This window comes from Pseudophryne corroboree, chromosome 2, assembly GCF_028390025.1.
Source record: "Pseudophryne corroboree isolate aPseCor3 chromosome 2, aPseCor3.hap2, whole genome shotgun sequence".
Classification (NCBI taxonomy): Eukaryota; Metazoa; Chordata; class Amphibia; order Anura; family Myobatrachidae; genus Pseudophryne; species Pseudophryne corroboree.
The window spans coordinates 581,773,059-581,792,823 of record NC_086445.1 but is presented as its reverse complement, the minus strand read 5'-3'; the positions used below and the strand labels follow the sequence as shown (position 1 = coordinate 581,792,823).

At 45.9% G+C, this 19,765-nt stretch overlaps 1 protein-coding gene and 1 long non-coding RNA gene across 3 annotated transcripts in view; one reads left to right on the top strand and one right to left on the bottom strand.

Moving 5' to 3' along the window:
* SDC3 (syndecan 3) overlaps positions 1-19,765 on the bottom strand; it is a 223,332-nt gene that overhangs the window by 11,741 nt on the left and 191,826 nt on the right. For both annotated transcript variants that reach the window (XM_063954495.1, XM_063954496.1), the window contains 2 exons: positions 14,608-14,728; positions 6,641-7,164 (listed from right to left, as the gene is read on the bottom strand). In XM_063954495.1, coding sequence (XP_063810565.1) covers positions 6,641-7,164; positions 14,608-14,728 — 645 coding nt within the window. The remainder of the gene's footprint in view (positions 1-6,640; positions 7,165-14,607; positions 14,729-19,765) is intronic.
* LOC135036960 (uncharacterized) overlaps positions 1-19,765 on the top strand; it is a 251,028-nt gene that overhangs the window by 43,818 nt on the left and 187,445 nt on the right. The gene's annotated exons all lie outside the window — the stretch shown is intronic.

The following is a 19,765-nucleotide window of genomic DNA, read 5'->3' as shown; positions in this document are numbered from 1 at the left end:
AGACGGAAGCTTCAAGAGCCACGCCGTCAAAGATAGCCGGGCTAGGTCCTGGTAAACACAGGGTCCCTGAACGAGGAGGTCTGGGCGTTATGGAAGTAGAAGTGGACAGTCCGACGATAGGCCTTGCAGGTCTGAGAACCAGTGCCGTCTGGGCTATGAGAAGCAGATTTCCTCTTTCTTGCTTGAACTTCCGAAGTACCCTGGGCATGAGTGACACCGAAGGGAACACGTACGGCAGCCGAAACCTCCACAGCACCGCCAGCACATCCACGAATGCTGCTTGAGGAACCCTTGTTCTTGCTCCGAAGACCGGAACCTTGTGATTGTGTCGAGACGCCATCAGATCTACATCTGGAAGACCCCACTTTTCCACTAGGAGTTGAAACACTACTGGATGGAGGCCCCACTCACCGGCATGCACGTCCTGACGACTGAGAAAGTCCGCTTCCCAATTCAGGACTCCCGGAATGAATATTGCAGATATGGCCGGTAGATGGCGTTCCGCCCAACGTAGAATCCGTGAGACTTCCTTCATTGCCAAACGGCTTCGAGTGCCGCCTTGATGATTTATGTAAGCCACTGTGGTGGCGTTGTCCGACTGTACTTGAACAGGACGGTTCTGAATTAAATGCTGGGCCAGGTTCAACGCAATGAAGACCGCCCGCAATTCCAGAATGCTGATCGAGAGGAAAGATTCCTCCTTGGTCCACCGACCCTGAAGGGAGTGTTGCTCCAGCACCGCTCCCCAACCTCTTAAACTGGCATCTGTCGTCAACAGGACCCAGTTGGATATCCAGAAGGGACGACCCCTGCACAACTGTTGGTCCCGGAGCCACCAAAGCAGCGACAGACGGACCTCCGGAGTCAATGAGATCATTTGAGATCTGATCCGGTGAGGCATGGCCGTCCCACTTGGCTAGAATCAGCCTCTGGAGGGGGCGAGAATGGAATTGAGCATACTCCACCATGTCGAAAGCTGATACCATGAGGCCCAGCACCTGCATTGTCGAATGTATCGACACTTGCGGACAAGAAAGGAAGCAACGAATCCTGTCCTGAAGCTTCAGGACTTTCTCCTGAAACAAGAACAACCTCTGGTTGTGAGTGTCCAATAGCGCTCTCAGGTGCACCATGCTCTGAGCAGGGACCAGGGAGGATTTCTTCCAGTTTATGAGCCACCCGTGGGCTTGTAGAAACCGGACCATCATATCCAGATGACGTAGGAGAAGTTCTGGGGAATTTGCCAGGATTAACAAGTCGTCCAGATAAGGCAGGATCCTGACCCCATTACGGCGGAGTACCACCGTCATCACCGCCATTACTTTGGTGAAGACTCGCGGAGCCATTGTTAAACCAAAAGGTAACGCCCGAAACTGGTAATGGAGGTTGCCAATAGCAAACCTCAGCTATTGCTGATGTGACGCTGCTATAGGAATATGCAGGTAAGCATCCTGTATGTCCAGGGAGACCATTTAGTCCCCAGGTTCCAAGGCCAGAACTATAGAACGAAGGGTTTCCATACGGAACTTGGAAACCTTCACAAACCTGTTTCTATGCCTTGAGGTTGAGAATGGGCCGGGAGGACCCATTCGGTTTCGGGACTAGAAACAGCGGAGAATAGTACCCCCGGCCCCTCTGAGCAAGAGGCACCTGTACTACAACTCCTGTATCCAGGAGGGTCTGGACCACCGAATGCAGAGTGTTTGCCTTTGTCTGGTCCGACGGGACGTCTGTCTGGCAAAATCGATGAGGGCGTCGGTTTTTGAAGGCTATGGCGTAACCTCGAGTGACGACTTCCCGTACCCAGGCATCTGAAGTGGTTTTCAACCATTCCTGGGTATACCCTAGAAGCCGGCACCCCACCCTGGGATCCCCCAGGGGGAGGCCTGCCCCGTCATGCAGCAGGCTTATCGGTCTTGGAAGCTGGCTGACGGGCCGCCCAGGCTCTTTTGGGCTTCGGCTTACCAGGTTTGGAAGTGCGGGCCTGCTTGTGGTACGCCTGACCTTTTGCTTTACCTGAAGGACGAAAGGGGCGAAAGGACATACCTTTAGCCTTCGACACAGAAGGAGCGGTATTTGGCAGACAGGCAGTTTTGGCAGTAGCCAAGTCAGCCACAATCTTATTTAAGTCCTCCCCAAACAGAATATCTCCCTTGAAAGGGAGTACCTCCAGGGTTTTGCTAGAGTCCAGATCCACAGACCAGGATCTCAGCCACAATATCCGGCGAGCCAGGACTGACGTAGTAGAGGCCTTGGCTGCTAGGATACCGGCATCAGAAGCCGCCTCTTTAATATATCGAGAAGCTGTGACAATATATGACAAGCATTGTCTAGCATGGTCAGAGGAGATTTCAGCTTCTAACTCCAAGGCCCATGCTTCAATAGCCTTGGCAGCCCATGTAGCTGCAATAGTGGGCCTTTGCGCAGCACCCGTGAGGGTGTAAATCGCTTTTAGACAACCCTCCACACGTTTATCCGTAGGCTCTTTTAGAGACGTGACGGTCGTGACAGGTAAAGCTGAGGAAACCACCATCCTAGCCTTATGTGAGTCCACTGGAGGAGGCGTTTCCCAATTCTTAGACAGCTCTGGCGCGAGGGGATAGCGAGCCAGCATCTTCTTTTGAGGCACAAACTTCTTACCCGGGTTTTCCCAGGGTTCCTGACGTATATCCCCTAGGTGGTCAGAGTGAGGTAAAACTTGTTTAACCACCTTCTGACGCTTGAACCTATCTGGTTTCTTAGGAGGGACGGATGGCTCGAGATCATCTGTAATCTGTAGAATTAACTTAATAGCCTCCAAAAGATCAGGAACATCCACATGTGAACTACCCTCCCCATCAGCCGTATCTGAGTCAGAACCTGAGGGGTCATTGTACGTGCCGTCTTCATCAGACGAGGTGTCAGTGACAGCAGTGGATTGTGAGGAGACAAGCGCTCGCTTAGAGGACCCCTTGGACATAGGCGAGCTTTGGTCAGACTATTTAGTAGTCAAGGACTGGTTCAACTTCTTCAATTGAGCAGATAAATCGTCCGCCCACGGCGGATTAGCTGCAGGGATCACATACTGGTGTTGATTTTACCAACAGGTATGTGATCGGGCGCTAGCGGTGCTGCACCTCTAATGCTGCTGCTACACCTGATGGGGTAGTCACACCCAACCAATAACAAAGAAAGAAAAACGAACAATAGCAGCGCTAATATAGTAGTAACACATGAAGGATTGAGTGATAAAAACTTCACATTTAATATAATGGCAATTTAAGCCGCAATTAAGAACATATATACCAAGCTCATAAATCAAATGAATTAAAAACTGAGGGTCTCAAAATTAGCTGCCTGTAGTGTTATAGTGTTATAGTCCGTTCCTATAAGATAAACTGGATATGCAGATGGGTGGATTAGATGAAAATAGACTGTCTGCGCAGTCTGACCAAACAACTTTATAAAAGCCGTTAGAGGTGAAGTCCCTTGGATATCTTTGATGTAATTCAAATCCTCATTAGGTTACGGTCTCCTCCTCATGGAGGTGATAAGCTGATGGATTTCAGAAACTTTAGTCACCACGATTTTTCTGCCTCAATCAAAGTCCAGTTCTGGTCCGGATATACACAGGCAGTGAAGATGTGTCAGATGATGACCCAAAGAGATTCCTGACGCATTTCGCTGCAGGCACTGCAGCTTTATCAAAGGATCCCACATACGGGTGTACCAGCATTGGGGGTCCCATAGGGGGTGTTAGTTTATGAACTAGCGTATGCAGAAGCGTGGAAAAAGCGGCCCACGGTGGGTCAGAATGTGCCTCCGTTGCCCAAGTCCCACTGGGGGGGCAAGGAACCCCCAGAACCAGAGCCCACAGCTGCTATATTCTCCTCATATGGGTCTGTGACTTCAGCAACACCTGTAGTGTGTTCAGCCCCAGAACCGTTACCCTCAGAAGCAGACATGATATAACTTGCAGTATGAGGTAACACAGTACAATTATCAGCAGCACTATACCTCTAAACCCAAACCCCTGCGCAGTGTAGTCAGCACTAGCAGAGATAAAGGAGAGATATGGTGACTAAATCACAGAGAAAAATACGTAATACAGTATATCTTAAAATCCTATATTAGATAAAACCTGACGCACCAAGTTGAGTGAAAGACACGAAATGGGCAACACTCAGCTATCAAATGCACACACAGAAAGTCACAGTTTGTACAATGCAGAGGTTATTACTGACAATAATACTGCACTGGACTAGCTTATATATATATATATAGCTATGTAGTCAATAGATATAACACTACACAGTAAGAACTGGATGTATATCACAGGGCAATTGTACTATAAAACCCTGACTAAATGCACTAAATGCACTCTTTCTTAACTATCACTGTCTAAAAAGGCAGGTAGAATACTTAAGTGTCATGTAAAGGCACAGCGCTGACAACCAGGCGGCTTTACATACGAGGATTTGCCCAAGCAGTCCCAGGAACAGTGAGCTGAGGAGTAATGGCGCTGCAGACACTGACAGGGAGTGAGGAAAGACAGAAATGCAGCTCCAGGGCGGGAACACTTGCTGGAAATGTGCGCCCTGGGGCTGGGGGAGGGGCTTCAGGTCTAAGCCTTATCCCCCTGCTGGCAAAACCACCGGGCACTGTGGGCGATATAACAACCGGTTTAGAGAGAAAACCTGACCTGCGTCCATGCCCTGGTGATCTAGTGGGATCGCCTGTACTGCCACAGTGTCCACCGCCAGCGCGCACGGCCCGCCTCTCACTGACCGCGCTGGATCGCGATAAAGACCGGGTCTCACAAGCGGGACCCACTCACCACCTCCTGAAGGACGGCCACGCGATCCTGGAGAGCTCCAGCAACCAGGGCTCGGGAGTGTACAGCACCGCTGGGGGAGAGCTGGAGCTGCAGCAGTGAATGTCTTCTGACATTTACCAACGCTGCTGCCCTTGAAGTCTTCACTTTTTCTTCATAAAAAGCTTTTCTTAGGGCTGCCTGGAGCAGCCCCTCTGTTAAGTGCCTGCTTACTGCAGCACTAACTTACAAAACTGAGCTCCTGTGCAGGGAGGCGGGGTTATAGAGGAGGCGGCGCTGTGCATTCTGGGAACAGTCAAAGCTTTGAGCCTGTTGGTGCCTCGGATCAAGATCCTACTCTACACCCCATTGTCCAATTCTTGTGGAGCCCAGTGTACCCCACAGCAGAAATATATCTTTATTATACTTTTCCTAACTAATGGGATATTGAGGGTCTCACCAGTTTCACCCCAATATTTCACACTCTAGTTCCCCAAATTCTTTATTTCTCAGACAATGCTCCCCTCCACTGAACTGGTGTCACTGCAAACTCCATACTGTATCAGGCTAGGGGTGACTTTTTATGGAGGGAGTAGTCTTGAAATGTGGCTGAGTGAATTATAAGTAAATAATAAAAAAAAAGTTGGGACAACGGATTGTTTTGGTGGTAACATATATTTAAAAGAATTATTCTATTAAATTATTAAAACTGCATGTACTCCCAGTGACTGCATGTATGACCAGTAACTGCGTGTATGCTCAATGACTACATGTATGACCAGTGACTGCATGTATGATGAGTGACTGCATATATGACCAGTGACTGCATGTATGACCAGTGACTGCATGTACGACCAGTGACTGCATGTACGACCACTGACTCCATGTATCACCAGTGACTGCATGTATGACCAGTGACAGCATGTATCACCAGTGACTGCATGTATGAAAAGTAACTGCATGTATGCTCGTTGACTGCATGTATGACCAGTGACTGCAAGCATGACCAATTTCCTTCTTAATTGTAGGTTTTTCAGTGGAGTTTATTTTGATTCTTTCAAAAGCCTGAAAATGGAATCTTAAACTGGGTACACACTAGGCGATATGTCGTCCAGTCCGGCAGATCGGAACGACACATTGCTCACATCGGTGCAAATTGGGCAGTGTGTATGCCTGATATATGCGGTCATTAACAATGTTTTCTGGTCGGCCCTGCTGCAGTGCCGACAGAACACATGTATAGCGATGCCATGCTGCAAAGTGCATCCTGCGTCGCTCCTCCCCCCCCCCCACCTGCATCGGTAACTGTGTATGCACTTGACGATGCAGGATCCTGTTGCCCGCCGGATCGGCTGGGTACACACGTCATCTAGTGTGTATCCATTTTAGAATCATAATATCAATAGGACCTATTAGACAGAATTTGACAGCAGATAAGAACCACATAGCCATCGAGTCCTATTTACATGTTCACTTACACACTAGGGTTAATTGTTTTGTTGGGACCCAATTAACCTACCAGTATATTTTTTGATTGTGGGAGGAAACCAGAGCACCTGGAGGAAACCTCTCAAGCATGGGGAGAATATACAAACTCCACACAGTTAAGTGTTGTGGTGGTACTCAAACTCATGACCTCAGTGATGTGAGGCAGTAACCATTACACCATCCGTACTGCCCTAGCAAGAAACTCTATATTAGGAACTTATTTATATTTTATTAGTGTACATGGTCTTACTCATGATATCCCAGAAACACATGATCCAATATCTGTTAGGTAGCTGGACTTTGTAATAGTAATATTCCCCACCACAAGTTACAATCTCTCGCAGGTCCTCGACTCCTCACCTGTGGTTGTTGAGTAGAAGTCACTTCATCCAGGCCATCTATTTTACTTTCAGCAGTTGTTTGCACTATACTATCATCCTCAGTAGGCCACTGTCTGCTGCTATCCTGGCCAGTAACAGTCACAACCTTCTCAGTAGCATCCTCAAATGTCGCCGTCTCTTCCTCTGTGGTTGTAGGCATGGGTGTTGTTAATGTGGAAACAATAATCACAGGCTGTAACCTGCGTACTTCTGTTGTCCTGGCTGTTGCTGTGATTACGCCAGCTGTAGTTGCTGCTTCTTTGGTAGGACTTGTAGGTGTGGGTGCCGCAGTTATGGGCGGTATTTCAGGAGCCTCAGGAGGAACCCATGGGTGGTGCCTGTGTACAAGTGTGGCTTCCGTTGTTGGAGGAAGCCAAGTGGTCTGTAGAGGGGGAAGTATATGCGCTGTAGGAGCAGGTTTTAGCGCTATAGCTGTGGGAGGTGAAATGGGTGTTTCTGTTGTGAATCTAACCCCAAAATCCAGTCTGGAATCCATTTCGAAATCTAAGAGCAGATGAAAAAATGTGTGTTATTTGTGTACGGTGAGTGTATTGTATTGGGATAATTAACTGTAACATTTTAGAAATGGAAATGAAGAATAGGTCTTATTGATGACGGAAATTACAGGAAGCAGCTGGATAATAAAAAGAATAATATACCGGGAAAAGTCAGGAAAGAACAGTAGATATTTGGCTATGGGCCTCAGTCAGAGTTAGGAGTATATCCAGATAGGAGATGCAATTTCCATATTATGCTGGGGAAAAAATTTAAAAAGTGTGATCTAGAGTTAGCAAAACTGGGCAGTATTTGCCGGTTAGGGATCGCTATCGAATGGGTCGCCATCAATCTTCCCATCTGTACTTTACATCAATGGCAGGAAACCATTGATGTTTTGAACCCTTAATAGGCATCGCTATCACATGAATGAGGTGGACCAGTAGGAGAGGGGGCGGGGCTAAGCAGCATGAAGTGGGGTGCTAAACGCATTTGCAACCTTTGCTTCTTAGCATTGTTTGTCCAGGTGCAAACATCTGCTCTTTGGCTGGATTTGTTCCTAACTGTAAAAGAGGTCCTGCAGTACAGTATGTGCACATCAGGCTAGTCATGACAAAAAAGACAGGTATCGAAAGGAACAAGATCTATCAAAGGAGTAATATACATGTATGAGATTTTTATCTGCAAATCTCCCTCCTCTACAAAGTTACAAAAACTGGAATAAAAAAAATAAGAATTTACTTACCGATAATTCTATTTCTCATAGTCTGTAGTGGATGCTGGGAACTCCGTAAGGACCATGGGGAATAGCGGCTCCGCAGGAGACTGGGCACAAAAAGTAAAAGCTTTAGACTAGCTGGTGTGCACTGGCTCCTCCCCCTATGACCCTCCTCCAAGCCTCAGTTAAGATACTGTGCCCGGACGAGCGTACATAATAAGGAAGGATCTTGAATCCCGGGTAAGACTCATACCAGCCACACCAATCACACCGTACAACTCGTGATCTGAACCCAGTTAACAGCATGATAACAGAGGAGCCTCTGAAAAGATGGCTCACAACAATAATAACCCGATTTTTTGTAACAATAACTATGTACAAGTATTGCAGACAATCCGCACTTGGGATGGGCGCCCAGCATCCACTACGGACTACGAGAAATAGAATTATCGGTAAGTAAATTCTTATTTTCTCTGACGTCCTAGTGGATGCTGGGAACTCCGTAAGGACCATGGGGATTATACCAAAGCTCCCAAACGGGCGGGAGAGTGCGGATGACTCTGCAGCACCGAATGAGAGAACTCCAGGTCCTCCTCAGCCAGGGTATCAAATTTGTAGAATTTAGCAAACGTGTTTGCCCCTGACCAAGTAGCTGCTCGGCAAAGTTGTAAAGCCGAGACCCCTCGGGCAGCCGCCCAAGATGAGCCCACCTTCCTTGTGGAATGGGCTTTTACAGATTTTGGCTGTGGCAGGCCTGCCACAGAATGTGCAAGTTGAATTGTACTACAAATCCAACGAGCAATCGTCTGCTTAGAAGCAGGAGCACCCAGCTTGTTGGGTGCATACAGTATAAACAGCGAGTCAGATTTTCTGACTCCAGCCGTCCTGGAAACATATATTTTCAGGGCCCTGACTACGTCCAGCAACTTGGAGTCCTCCAAGTCCCTAGTAGCCACAGGTACCACAATAGGTTGATTCATGTGAAACGCTGAAACCACCTTAGGGAGAAATTGAGGACGAGTCCTCAATTCCGCCCTATCGAATGAAATATCAGGTAAGGGCTTTTATAGGATAAAGCCGCCAATTCTGATACGCGCCTGGCTGAAGCCAGGGCCAACAGCATTACCACTTTCCATGTGAGATATTTCAAATCCACTGTGGCAAGTGGTTCAAACCAATGTGATTTTAGGAACCCTAAAACTACATTGAGATCTCAAGGTGCCACTGGAGGTACAAAAGGAGGCTGTATATGCAGTACCCCTTTGACAAACGTCTGAACTTCAGGCACTGAAGCCAGTTCTTTCTGGAAGAAGATCGACAGGGCCGAAATTTGAACCTTAATGGATCCTAATTTTAGGCCCATAGACAATCCTGCTTGCAGGAAATGTAGGAAACGACCCAGTTGAAATTCCTCCGTAGGGGCCTTCTTGGCCTCACACCACGCAACATATTTTCGCCAAATGCGATGATAATGTTTTGCAGTTACATCCTTCCTGGCCTTGATCAGGGTAGGGATGACTTCATCTGGAATGCCTTTTTCCTTCAGGATCCGGCGTTCAACCGCCATGCCGTCAAACGCAGCCGCGGTAAGTCTTGGAACAGACAAGGTCCCTGCTGGAGCAGGTCCTTCCTTAGAGGTAGAGGCCACGGGTCCTCCGTGAGCATCTCTTGCAGCTCCGGGTACCAAGTTCTTCTTGGCCAATCCGGAGCCATGAGTATCGTTCTTACTCCTCTCCTTCTTATGATTCTCAGTACTTTTGGTATGAGAGGAAGAGGAGGGAACACATATACCGACTGGAACACCCACGGAGTTACCAGAGCGTCCACCGCTATTGCCTGAGGGTCCCTTGACCTGGCGCAATATCTGTCCAGTTTCTTGTTGAGACGGGACGCCATCATGTCCACCTTTGGTTTTTCCCAACGGTTTACAATCACTTGGAAGACTTCTGGATGAAGTCCCCACTCCCCCGGGTGGAGGTCGTGTCTGCTGAGGAAGTCTGCTTCCCAGTTGTCCACTCCCGGAATGAACACTGCTGACAGTGCTATCACATGATTTTCCGCCCAGCGGAGAATCCTTGCAGCTTCTGCCATTGCCCTCCTGCTTCTTGTGCCGCCCTGTCTGTTTACGTGGGCGACAGCCGTGATGTTGTCCGACTGGATCAATACCGGTTGACCCTGAAGCAGAGGCCTTGCTTGACTTAGGGCATTGTAAATGGCCCTTAGCTCTAGGATATTTATGTGAAGAGACGTTTCCATGCTTGACCACAAGCCCTGGAAATTTCTTCCCTGTGTGACTGCTCCCCAGCCTCTCAGGCTGGCATCCGTGGTTACCAGCATCCAATCCTGAATGCCGAATCTGCGGCCCTCTAGAAGATGAGCCTTCTGTAACCACCACAGGAGAGATACCCTTGTCCTTGGAGATAGGGTTATCCGCTGATGCATCTGAAGATGCGATCCGGACCATTTGTCCAGCAGATCCCACTGAAAAGTTCTTGCATGGAATCTTCCGAATGGAATCGCTTCGTAAGAAGCCACCATTTTTCCCAGGACTCTCGTGCACTGATGCACTGACACTTGTCCTGGTTTTAGGAGGTTCCTGACTAGCTCGGATAACTCCCTGGCCTTCTCCTCCGGGAGAAACACCTTTTTCTGGACTGTGTCCAGAATCATCCCTAGGAACAGTAGACGTGTTGTTGGAATCAGCTGTGATTTTGGGATATTTAGAATCCACCCGTGCTGACGTAGCACTACCTGAGATAGTGCTACTCCGACCTCTAACTGTTCCCTGGACCTTGCCCTTATCAGGAGATCGTCCAAGTAAGGGATAATTAATACGCCTTTTCTTCGAAGAAGAATCATCATTTCGGCCATTACCTTGGTAAAGACCCGTGGTGCCGTGGACAATCCAAACGGCAGCGTCTGAAACTGATAATGACAGTTTTGTATCACAAACCTGAGGTACCCTTGGTGAGAAAGGTAGATTGGGACATGGAGATAAGCATCCTTGATGTCTAGAGATACCATATAGTCCCCTTCTTCCAGGTTCGCTATCACTGCTCTGAGTGACTCCATCTTGAATTTGAACCTTTTTATGTAAGTGTTCAAAGATTTTAGATTTAAAATTGGTCTCACCGAGCCGTCCGGCTTCGGTACCACAAACAGCGTGGAATAATACCCCTTTCCCTGTTGTAGGAGGGGTACCTTGATTATCACCTGCTGGGAATACAGCTTGTGAATAGCTTCCAATACTGCCTCCCTGTCGGAGGAAGATGTTGGTAGAGCAGACTTCAGGAACCGGCGAGAGGGAGACGTCTCGAATTCCAATTTGTACCCCTGTGATACTACCTGCAGGATCCAAGGGTCCACTTGCGAGTGAGCCCACTGCGCGCTGAAATTCTTGAGACGGCCCCCCACCGTGCCCGAGTCTGCTTGCAGAGCCCCAGCGTCATGCTGAGGACTTGGCAGAAGCGGGGGAGGGCTTCTGCTCCTGGGAAAAGGCTGCATGGTGCAGTCTTTTTCCCCTTCCTCTGCCCCGGGGCAGGAACGAGCTGCCTTTTTCCCTCTTGCCCTTATAGGGACGAAAGGACTGGGTTTGAAAAGACGGTGTCTTTTTCTGCTGAGAGGTGACCTGGGGTAAAAAGGTGGATTTTCCAGCCGTTGCCGTGGCCACCAGGTCCGATAGACCGACCCCAAATAACTCCTCCCCTTTATACGGCAATACTTCCATATGTCGTTTGGAATCCGCATCACCTGACCACTGTCGCGTCCATAACGTTCTTCTGGCAGAAATGGACATCGCACTTACTCTAGATGCCAGGGTGCAAATATCCCTCTGTGCATCTCGCATATATAGTAATGCATCCTTTAAATGCTCTATAGTTAATAATATACTGTCCCTATCCAGGGTATCAATATTTTCAGTCAGGGAATCCGACCAAGCCACTCCAGCGCTGCACATCCAGGCTGAGGCGATCGCTGGTCGCAGTATAACACCGGTATGTGTGTATATACCTTTTAAGATATTTTCCAGCCTTCTATCAGCTGGTTCCTTGAGAGCGGCCGTATCAGGAGACGGTAACGCCACTTGTTTTGAAGAGCGTGTGAGCGCCTTATCTACCCTAGGGGGTGTTTCCCAACGTGCCCTAACCTCTGGCGGGAAAGGGTATAGTGCCAATAATTTATTAGAAATCAGCAGTTTTTTATCGGGGGAAACCCACGCTTTATCACACACCTCATTTAATTCATCTGACTCAGGAAAAACCACTGGTAGTTTTTTCACACCCCACATAATACCCTTTTTTGTGGTACTTGTAGTGTCAGAAATGTTCAATGCCTCCTTCATTGCCGTGATCATGTAACGTGTGGCCCTACTGGACATTACGTTTGTCTCGTCACCGTCGACACTGGATTCAGTATCCGTGTCAGGGTCTGTGTCGACCATCTGAGGTAACGGGCGTTTTAGCGCCCCTGACGGTGTCTGAGACGCCTGAACAGGCACTAATTGATTTGTCGGCTGTCTCATGTCGTCAACAGTTTTTTGCAAAGTGCTGACATTGTCACGTAATTCTTTAATTACTACCATCCAGTCAGGTGTCGACTCCCTAGGGGGTGACATCACTAACACAGGCAATTGCTCTGCTTCCACATCATTTTCCTCCTCATACATGTCGACACAATCGTACCGACACCCAGCACACACACAGGGAATGCTCTGATAGAGGACAGGACCCCACTAGCCCTTTGGGGAGACAGAGGGAGAGTTTGCCAGCACACACCAGAGCGCTATATATATACAGGGATAACCTTATATAAGTGTTACTCCCTGTTATAGCTGCTGTATTTATATATTAGCTGCCAATAGTGCCCCCCTCTCTGTTTTACCCTGTTTCTGTAGTGCAGGACTGCAGGGGAGAGTCAGGGAGCCGTCCTTCCAGCGGAGCTGTGAAAGAAAATGGCGCTTGTGTGCTGAGGAGAAAGGCTCCGCCCCCTTCACGGCGGCCTTTTCTCCCGCTTTTTTCAGGAAACTGGCAGGGGATAAATGCATCCATATAGCCCAGGAGCTATATGTGATGCATTTTTTTTAGCCATATAAGGTTTCTATATCGTTTTTATTGCGTCTCAGGGCGCTCCCCCCCAGCGCCCTGCACCCTCAGTGACCGGAGTGTGAAGTGTGCTGAGAGCAATGGCGCACAGCTGCAGTGCTGTGCGCTACCTTATTTGAAGACAGGAACGTCTTCTGCCGCCGCTTTCTCCGGACCTCTTCGCTCTTCTGGCTCTGTAAGGGGGCCGGCGGCGCGGCTCCGGGACCCATCCAGGCTGAACCTGTGATCGTCCCTCTGGAGCTAATGTCCAGTAGCCAAGAAGCCCAATCCACTCTGCAGTCAGGTGAGTTCGCTTCTTCTCCCCTTAGTCCCACGATGCAGTGAGCCTGTTGCCAGCAGGACTCACTGAAAATAAAAAACCTATTTAAACTTTTACTTCTAAGCAGCTCAGGAGAGCCACCTAGCTTGCACCCTTCTCGTTCGGGCACAAAAATCTAACTGAGGCTTGGAGGAGGGTCATAGGGGGAGGAGCCAGTGCACACCAGCTAGTCTAAAGCTTTTACTTTTTGTGCCCAGTCTCCTGCGGAGCCGCTATTCCCCATGGTCCTTACGGAGTTCCCAGCATCCACTAGGACGTCAGAGAAAAGAATAATTGATTGTACTGTATTATTTTCATGTTCACAGACACGCACTCATAATAGATTTTTGCATATAATTGATTTACGTCCCCCTACTAGTCTGGGGTGTAAGCATAAGGTTAGTACAGAGAAGGTTTATTAATTTAGTCACGTCATATTTAGACAGGGACACATGCCCAGATACATCGCTAAGGAAGCAGATACTGTAGGGCTGGTGCAAAGAAGTCTATGATGAGAATACCCATCAGCAGAACTAGCGTGGCGCTACTGTTTAGCTCTTTACGTATTGACTACAGATGAATACTTTAGTCATTAACGTTGTGGCGATGTTAATGTTTGAATATACAGTAGTTTACATGGATCTATGAACATGCCAATGACATTTTAATTAATATAGGATACTACAGTAAACAATCTAATATAACTGTAAATAACTATAGGACATGTTCAAAACATATTTCTTTTACCTTTTAAATACTTGAATTCAACCGTATTCAGTTACCATAGCTAACAATGTAGTAATGTGATCCTAGTTTTAAAGAAAAGTAATCCCCCAAGGAGTAATAAAACTCTTATGTCAGTTGATACAACTTCATCAGCAAGCATGGGTTCATTTGCTCAGAATGCTAATCCATGATGACCATTCCACAGTTTATATGCAAATTATGGGTGAATGCCATCATAAATTCCATACATTTTTGACCCATATGCCCAACTCCCAATAGCAACCCAACACCAGTGTTTCACTTTAAGTTGAAACAATCAATCTTTATTGATCACTAATAAGCCAATAATTAAAAAGACTTTGCCGGCCCATGGCCAAGTTAATCCACCCATGTGATTCAAGAGGATATGTATATTTAAATATATATAAAAACATCTAGAGAAAATACCCTAATCTATTATACTATATTCACAGGATTATTCCCTCCTAGTTTTTATTTCATAAAATGACTACTTGCATTAAAATGTAACTTTTGGTTAAATTTGAACAAAAATGTAAAAACTAATTTCCAGCTAGGAAGGGTATAATGATGATACTCTTAATATTTACCACCAGATCCTGATCCAGAATACACATCATCAATATCCTCCTCATCAATGAAGTCATCATCTCCAGACCCTTCTAGATCAAATGGTTTCTCATCTTCAAATTCTTTGCGCCATCGCTGCGCCTATTTAGAAAAGAGAATCGTGATAACAACTTTGCAAAACAAAGAGTTTCTGCTATATATCAAAATATCACATTCTCGTTATTGGTAAACTGCAATGCAAATGCCTATCCACACATACAGGTGAAACTCAGAAAATTAGAATATTGTGCAAAAGTTCATTTATTTAGAAATTCATCTTAAAAGGTGAAACTAATATATTATATAGACTCATTACATGCAAAGTGAGATATTTAAAGCCTTTATTTGTTATAATTTTGATGATTGCGGCTTACTGTTTAATATAACCCCAAATCCAAAATCTCAGAAAATTAGAATATTACATAAAATCAATAAAAAAAGGATTTTAAATACAGAAATGTCTGCCCGCTGAAAAGTATAATCATGCATATGTACTCAGTACTTGGTTTGGGCCCCTTTTGCATGAATTACTGCCTCAATGTGGCGTGGCATGGATTCTATCAGCCTGTGGCACTGCTGAGGTATTATGGAAGACCAGGATGCTTCAATAGCGGCCTTCAGCTCTTCTGCATTGTTCCGTCTCATGTCTCTCATCTTTCTCTTGGCAATGCCCTATAGATTCTCTATGGAGTTCAGGTCAGGCAAGTTTGCTGCCCAATCTAGCACAGTAAAAAGACAGTCATTGAACCAGGTTTTGGTACTTTTGGCAGTGTGGGCAGGTGCCAAGCCCTGCTGGAAAATGAAGTCAGCATCTCCATAAAGCTTGTCTGCTGAAGGAAGCATGAAGTGCTCTAAAATGTCCTGGTAGAGTGCTGCGTTGACTCTGGACTTAAGAAAGCACAACGGACCAACACCAGCAGATGACATGGCTCCCCAAATCAACACAGACTGTGGAAACTTCACACTGCACTTCAAGCATCTTGGATTGTGTGTCTCTCCATTCTTCCTCCATACTCTGGGACCTTGGTTTCCAAATGAGATGCAAAATTCTCTCTCATCAGAAAAGAGGACTTTGGACCACTGAGCAACAGACCAGTTCTTTTTTTCTTTAGCCCAGGTCCAGGATCCGTCTGTGTGCGGTGGCTCTTGATGCACTAACTCCAGCCTCAGTCCACTCCTTGTGAAGCTCCCCCACACTTTTTAATGGCATTTTCCTGACAATCCTCTCCAGGCTGTGGTCATCCCTGCTGCTTGTGCACCTTTTTCTTCCACACTTTTCCCTTCCACTTAACTTTCTATTAATGTGCTCTGATACAGCACTTTGAGAATATCCAATTTCTTTTGCAATTTCCTTTTGAGGCTTTCCCTCCTTGCGGAGGGTGTCAATGATGGTTTTCTGCACAACTGTCAGGTCAGCAGTCTTCCCCATGATTGTGAATTGCACTGAACCAGACTAGGGGCCTAATTCTGAGTTGATCGCAGCAGCAAGTTTGTTAGCAATTGGGCAAAACCATGTGCACTGCTGGGGGGACAGATATAACATGTGCAGAGAGAGTTAGATTTGGGTGGGGTATATTCAAACTGAAATCTAAATTGCAGTGTAAAAATAAAGCAGCCAGTATTTACCCTGCACAGAAACGAAATAACCCACCCAAATCTAACTCTCTCTGTAAATGTTATATCTGCCCCCCTGCAGTGCACATGGTTTTGCCAAATTGCTAACAAACTTTCTGCTGCGATCAACTCAGAATTACCCCCTACGAGACCATTTAAAGGCTCAGGAACCCTTTGCAGGTGGTTTGGATTAATTAGCTGATTAGGGTCTGACACTTTGAGCCTACAATATTGAACCTTTTCACAACATTCTAATTTTCTGAGATGTTGGATTTGGGGTTTTCTGTAAACTGTAAGCCACAATCATCAAAATTAAAACAAATAAAGGCTTGAAGCATCTAACTGTGCATTCAATGAGTCTATATAATATATTAGTTTCACCTTTTAAATTGAATTACTGAAATAAATGAACTTTTGTACGATATTCTCATTTTCTGGGTTTCACCTGTATGAACATGTTTGGATCGCCAAAGTAAGCCAAACCATGGCCCAGAGATTATCTGCAGATTCTTGAATCTTATATGTGGTAGAAGTATTTTAACCATTTTAAATTACTATTAAACTTGCATCATTCAAGTGCCATCAACTTGCTAGTAGTATTATAGTGATTTTTGGCCAGGTTTGACTTTCACAGAGTATGAAGTTAGCATCTTGACCTAAAGTTGTTAATCTCGCGATGGTGACAGCAGAAGAAAATCAAAGAAAAAAATGCTTTGGCAAGATTTTTAAAATAAATTGCAATGACAGGCGACTTCCTGAAAAACAATGAACCCTATCAGCTCATTTTAATAAATAACCCTCTCCATCTCTTTTATGTTTTCTATTAAAATAGACCTCACTCTTTCATAGTCTCAACTCTCTTTCTGAGCACTTATCATTCTTTCTCCTTTTTTCAGTTCGATTCCTTTGCAGTTTGTCTTCCCTCTGCCCTTTTTATTTTATGCTGATCACTTGAAAAGCGTATCAATAGCTCATGTGTCTCTGATGCCCTTTGCAAATGTTTTTCATGTATTATCTGGATCTCCAATCCTACTCCAGGCATTTAGTCCACTAAAATGCATTTGTAGTTTTGATTAGTTCAACACAATTCAATTGAAAGAGTCCCACTGAACTCATGCAATCCACACATTTATACAGTTCGCATAAAAAGGGTTACACAGATATCACCGTTGCGACAAATTATTACAGTTGATAAGCCCCAGTGCAAAAGCCGATCAAGTGCTTTATATGTGTATGCCTTCACATGTCCTATTTTAATAGATTTTGGGCCTAATGCAAAGTTGATTGCAAAACAACATTTTCCTCTAATGGGCAAAACTATGTGCAGTGCAGGTGGGGCAGATATAACATGTGCAGAGAGAGTTAGATTTGGGTGGGTTATATTGTTTCTGTGCAGGGTAAATACTGGCGGCTTTATTTTTACACTGCAATCTAGTTTTCAGTTTGAACACACCCCACCCAAATCTAACTCTCTCTGCACATGTTACATCTGCCCCCCCTGCAGTGCACATGGTTTTGCCCATTAGAGAAAACCTTGAATTAGGCCTTTTGTACAATTTCTAGTTATGAAAGGTGTTTAGTGTTGTGCAGAAGTTATCACACAATGCTTGAAATTTAGTGATGATTAAACAAGCAATATTGGTGCTTCTGAGGGGAGGAGTCTGTTGATCCTGTTTGCTAAAAGCTGCTGAGTCTCGGTGAATTTCCCCAGCTACTACACCTATAGTTATGCCACCAGCCTCTGCACTGTATATCCTTTACCAGTGTGCTGCAAGGTAAAGCAGTCATCAGAAGCTGTGCACAGCATGTCTCCAGGGAGCTGCACTGTATAGCAGTTGTCAATAGGCTATGCATTGTATATCACCAGTGAGCAACACTGTATGGCAGCTGTCAATAGGCTATGCATTGTATATCACCAGTGAGCAACACTGTATAGCAGTCGTCAGTAGGCTATGCACTGCATATCAATCACCAGCGATGTTGCACTGTACAGTATGTCAGTCGTCAGTAAGCTATGCACTGTATATCTATCACCCAGAGCTGCACTGTATGGCAGTCATCCGTAGGCTATGCACTGTATAGCTATCACCAGTGAGCTGCACTATATAGCAGTCATCAGTAGGCTATGCACTGTATATTAATCACTATGCACTGTATAGCTATCACCAGTGAGCTGCAGTGTACAGCAGTCATCTGTAGGCTATGCACTAGTTATCTATCACCAGTGAGCTGCACTGTACAGCAGTCATCAGTAGGCTATGCACTGTATATCAATCACCAGTGAGCTGCACTGTATAGCAGTCATCTGTAGGCTATGCACTATTTATCTATCACCAGTGAGCTGCACTGTATAGCAGTCATCTGTAGGTTATGCACTGTATAGCTTTCACCATTGAGCTGCAATGTACAGCAGTCATCTGTAGGCTATGCACTAGTTATCTATCACCAGTGAGCTGCACTGTATAGCAGTCATCTGTAGGCTATGCACTAGTTATCTATCACCAGTGAGCTGCACTGTATAGCAGTCATCTGTAGGCTATGCACTAGTTATCTATCACCAGTGAGCTGCACTGTATAGCAGTCATCAGTAGGCTATGCACTGTATATTAATCACCAGTGAGCTGCACTGTATAGCAGTCATCTGTAGGCTATGCACTATTTATCTATCACCAGTGAGCTGCACTGTATAGCAGTCATCTGTAGGCTATGCACTAGTTATCTATCACCAGTGAGCTGCACTGTACAGCAGTCATCTGTAGGCTATGCACTGTATATCAATCACCAGTGAGCTGCACTGTATAGCAGTCATCTGTAGGCTATGCACTATTTATCTATCACCAGTGAGCTGCACTGTATAGCAGTCATCTGTAGGTTATGCACTGTATAGCTTTCACCATTGAGCTGCAATGTACAGCAGTCATCTGTAGGCTATGCACTAGTTATCTATCACCAGTGAGCTGCACTGTATAGCAGTCATCAGTAGGCTATGCACTAGTTATCTATCACCAGTGAGCTGCACTGTATAGCAGTCATCAGTAGGCTATGCACTGTATATTAATCACCAGTGAGCTGCACTGTATAGCAGTCATCTGTAGGCTATGCACTATTTATCTATCACCAGTGAGCTGCACTGTATAGCAGTCATCTGTAGGCTATGCACTATTTATCTATCACCAGTGAGCTGCAATGTACAGCAGTCATCTGTAGGCTATGCACTAGTTATCTATCACCAGTGAGCTGCACTGTATAGCAGTCATCTGTAGGCTATGCACTATTTATCTATCACCAGTGAGCTGCACTGTATAGCAGTCATCTGTAGGTTATGCACTGTATAGCTTTCACCATTGAGCTGCAATGTACAGCAGTCATCTGTAGGCTATGCACTAGTTATCTATCACCAGTGAGCTGCACTGTATAGCAGTCATCTGTAGGCTATGCACTAGTTATCTATCACCAGTGAGCTGCACTGTATAGCAGTCATCAGTAGGCTATGCACTGTATATTAATCACCAGTGAGCTGCACTG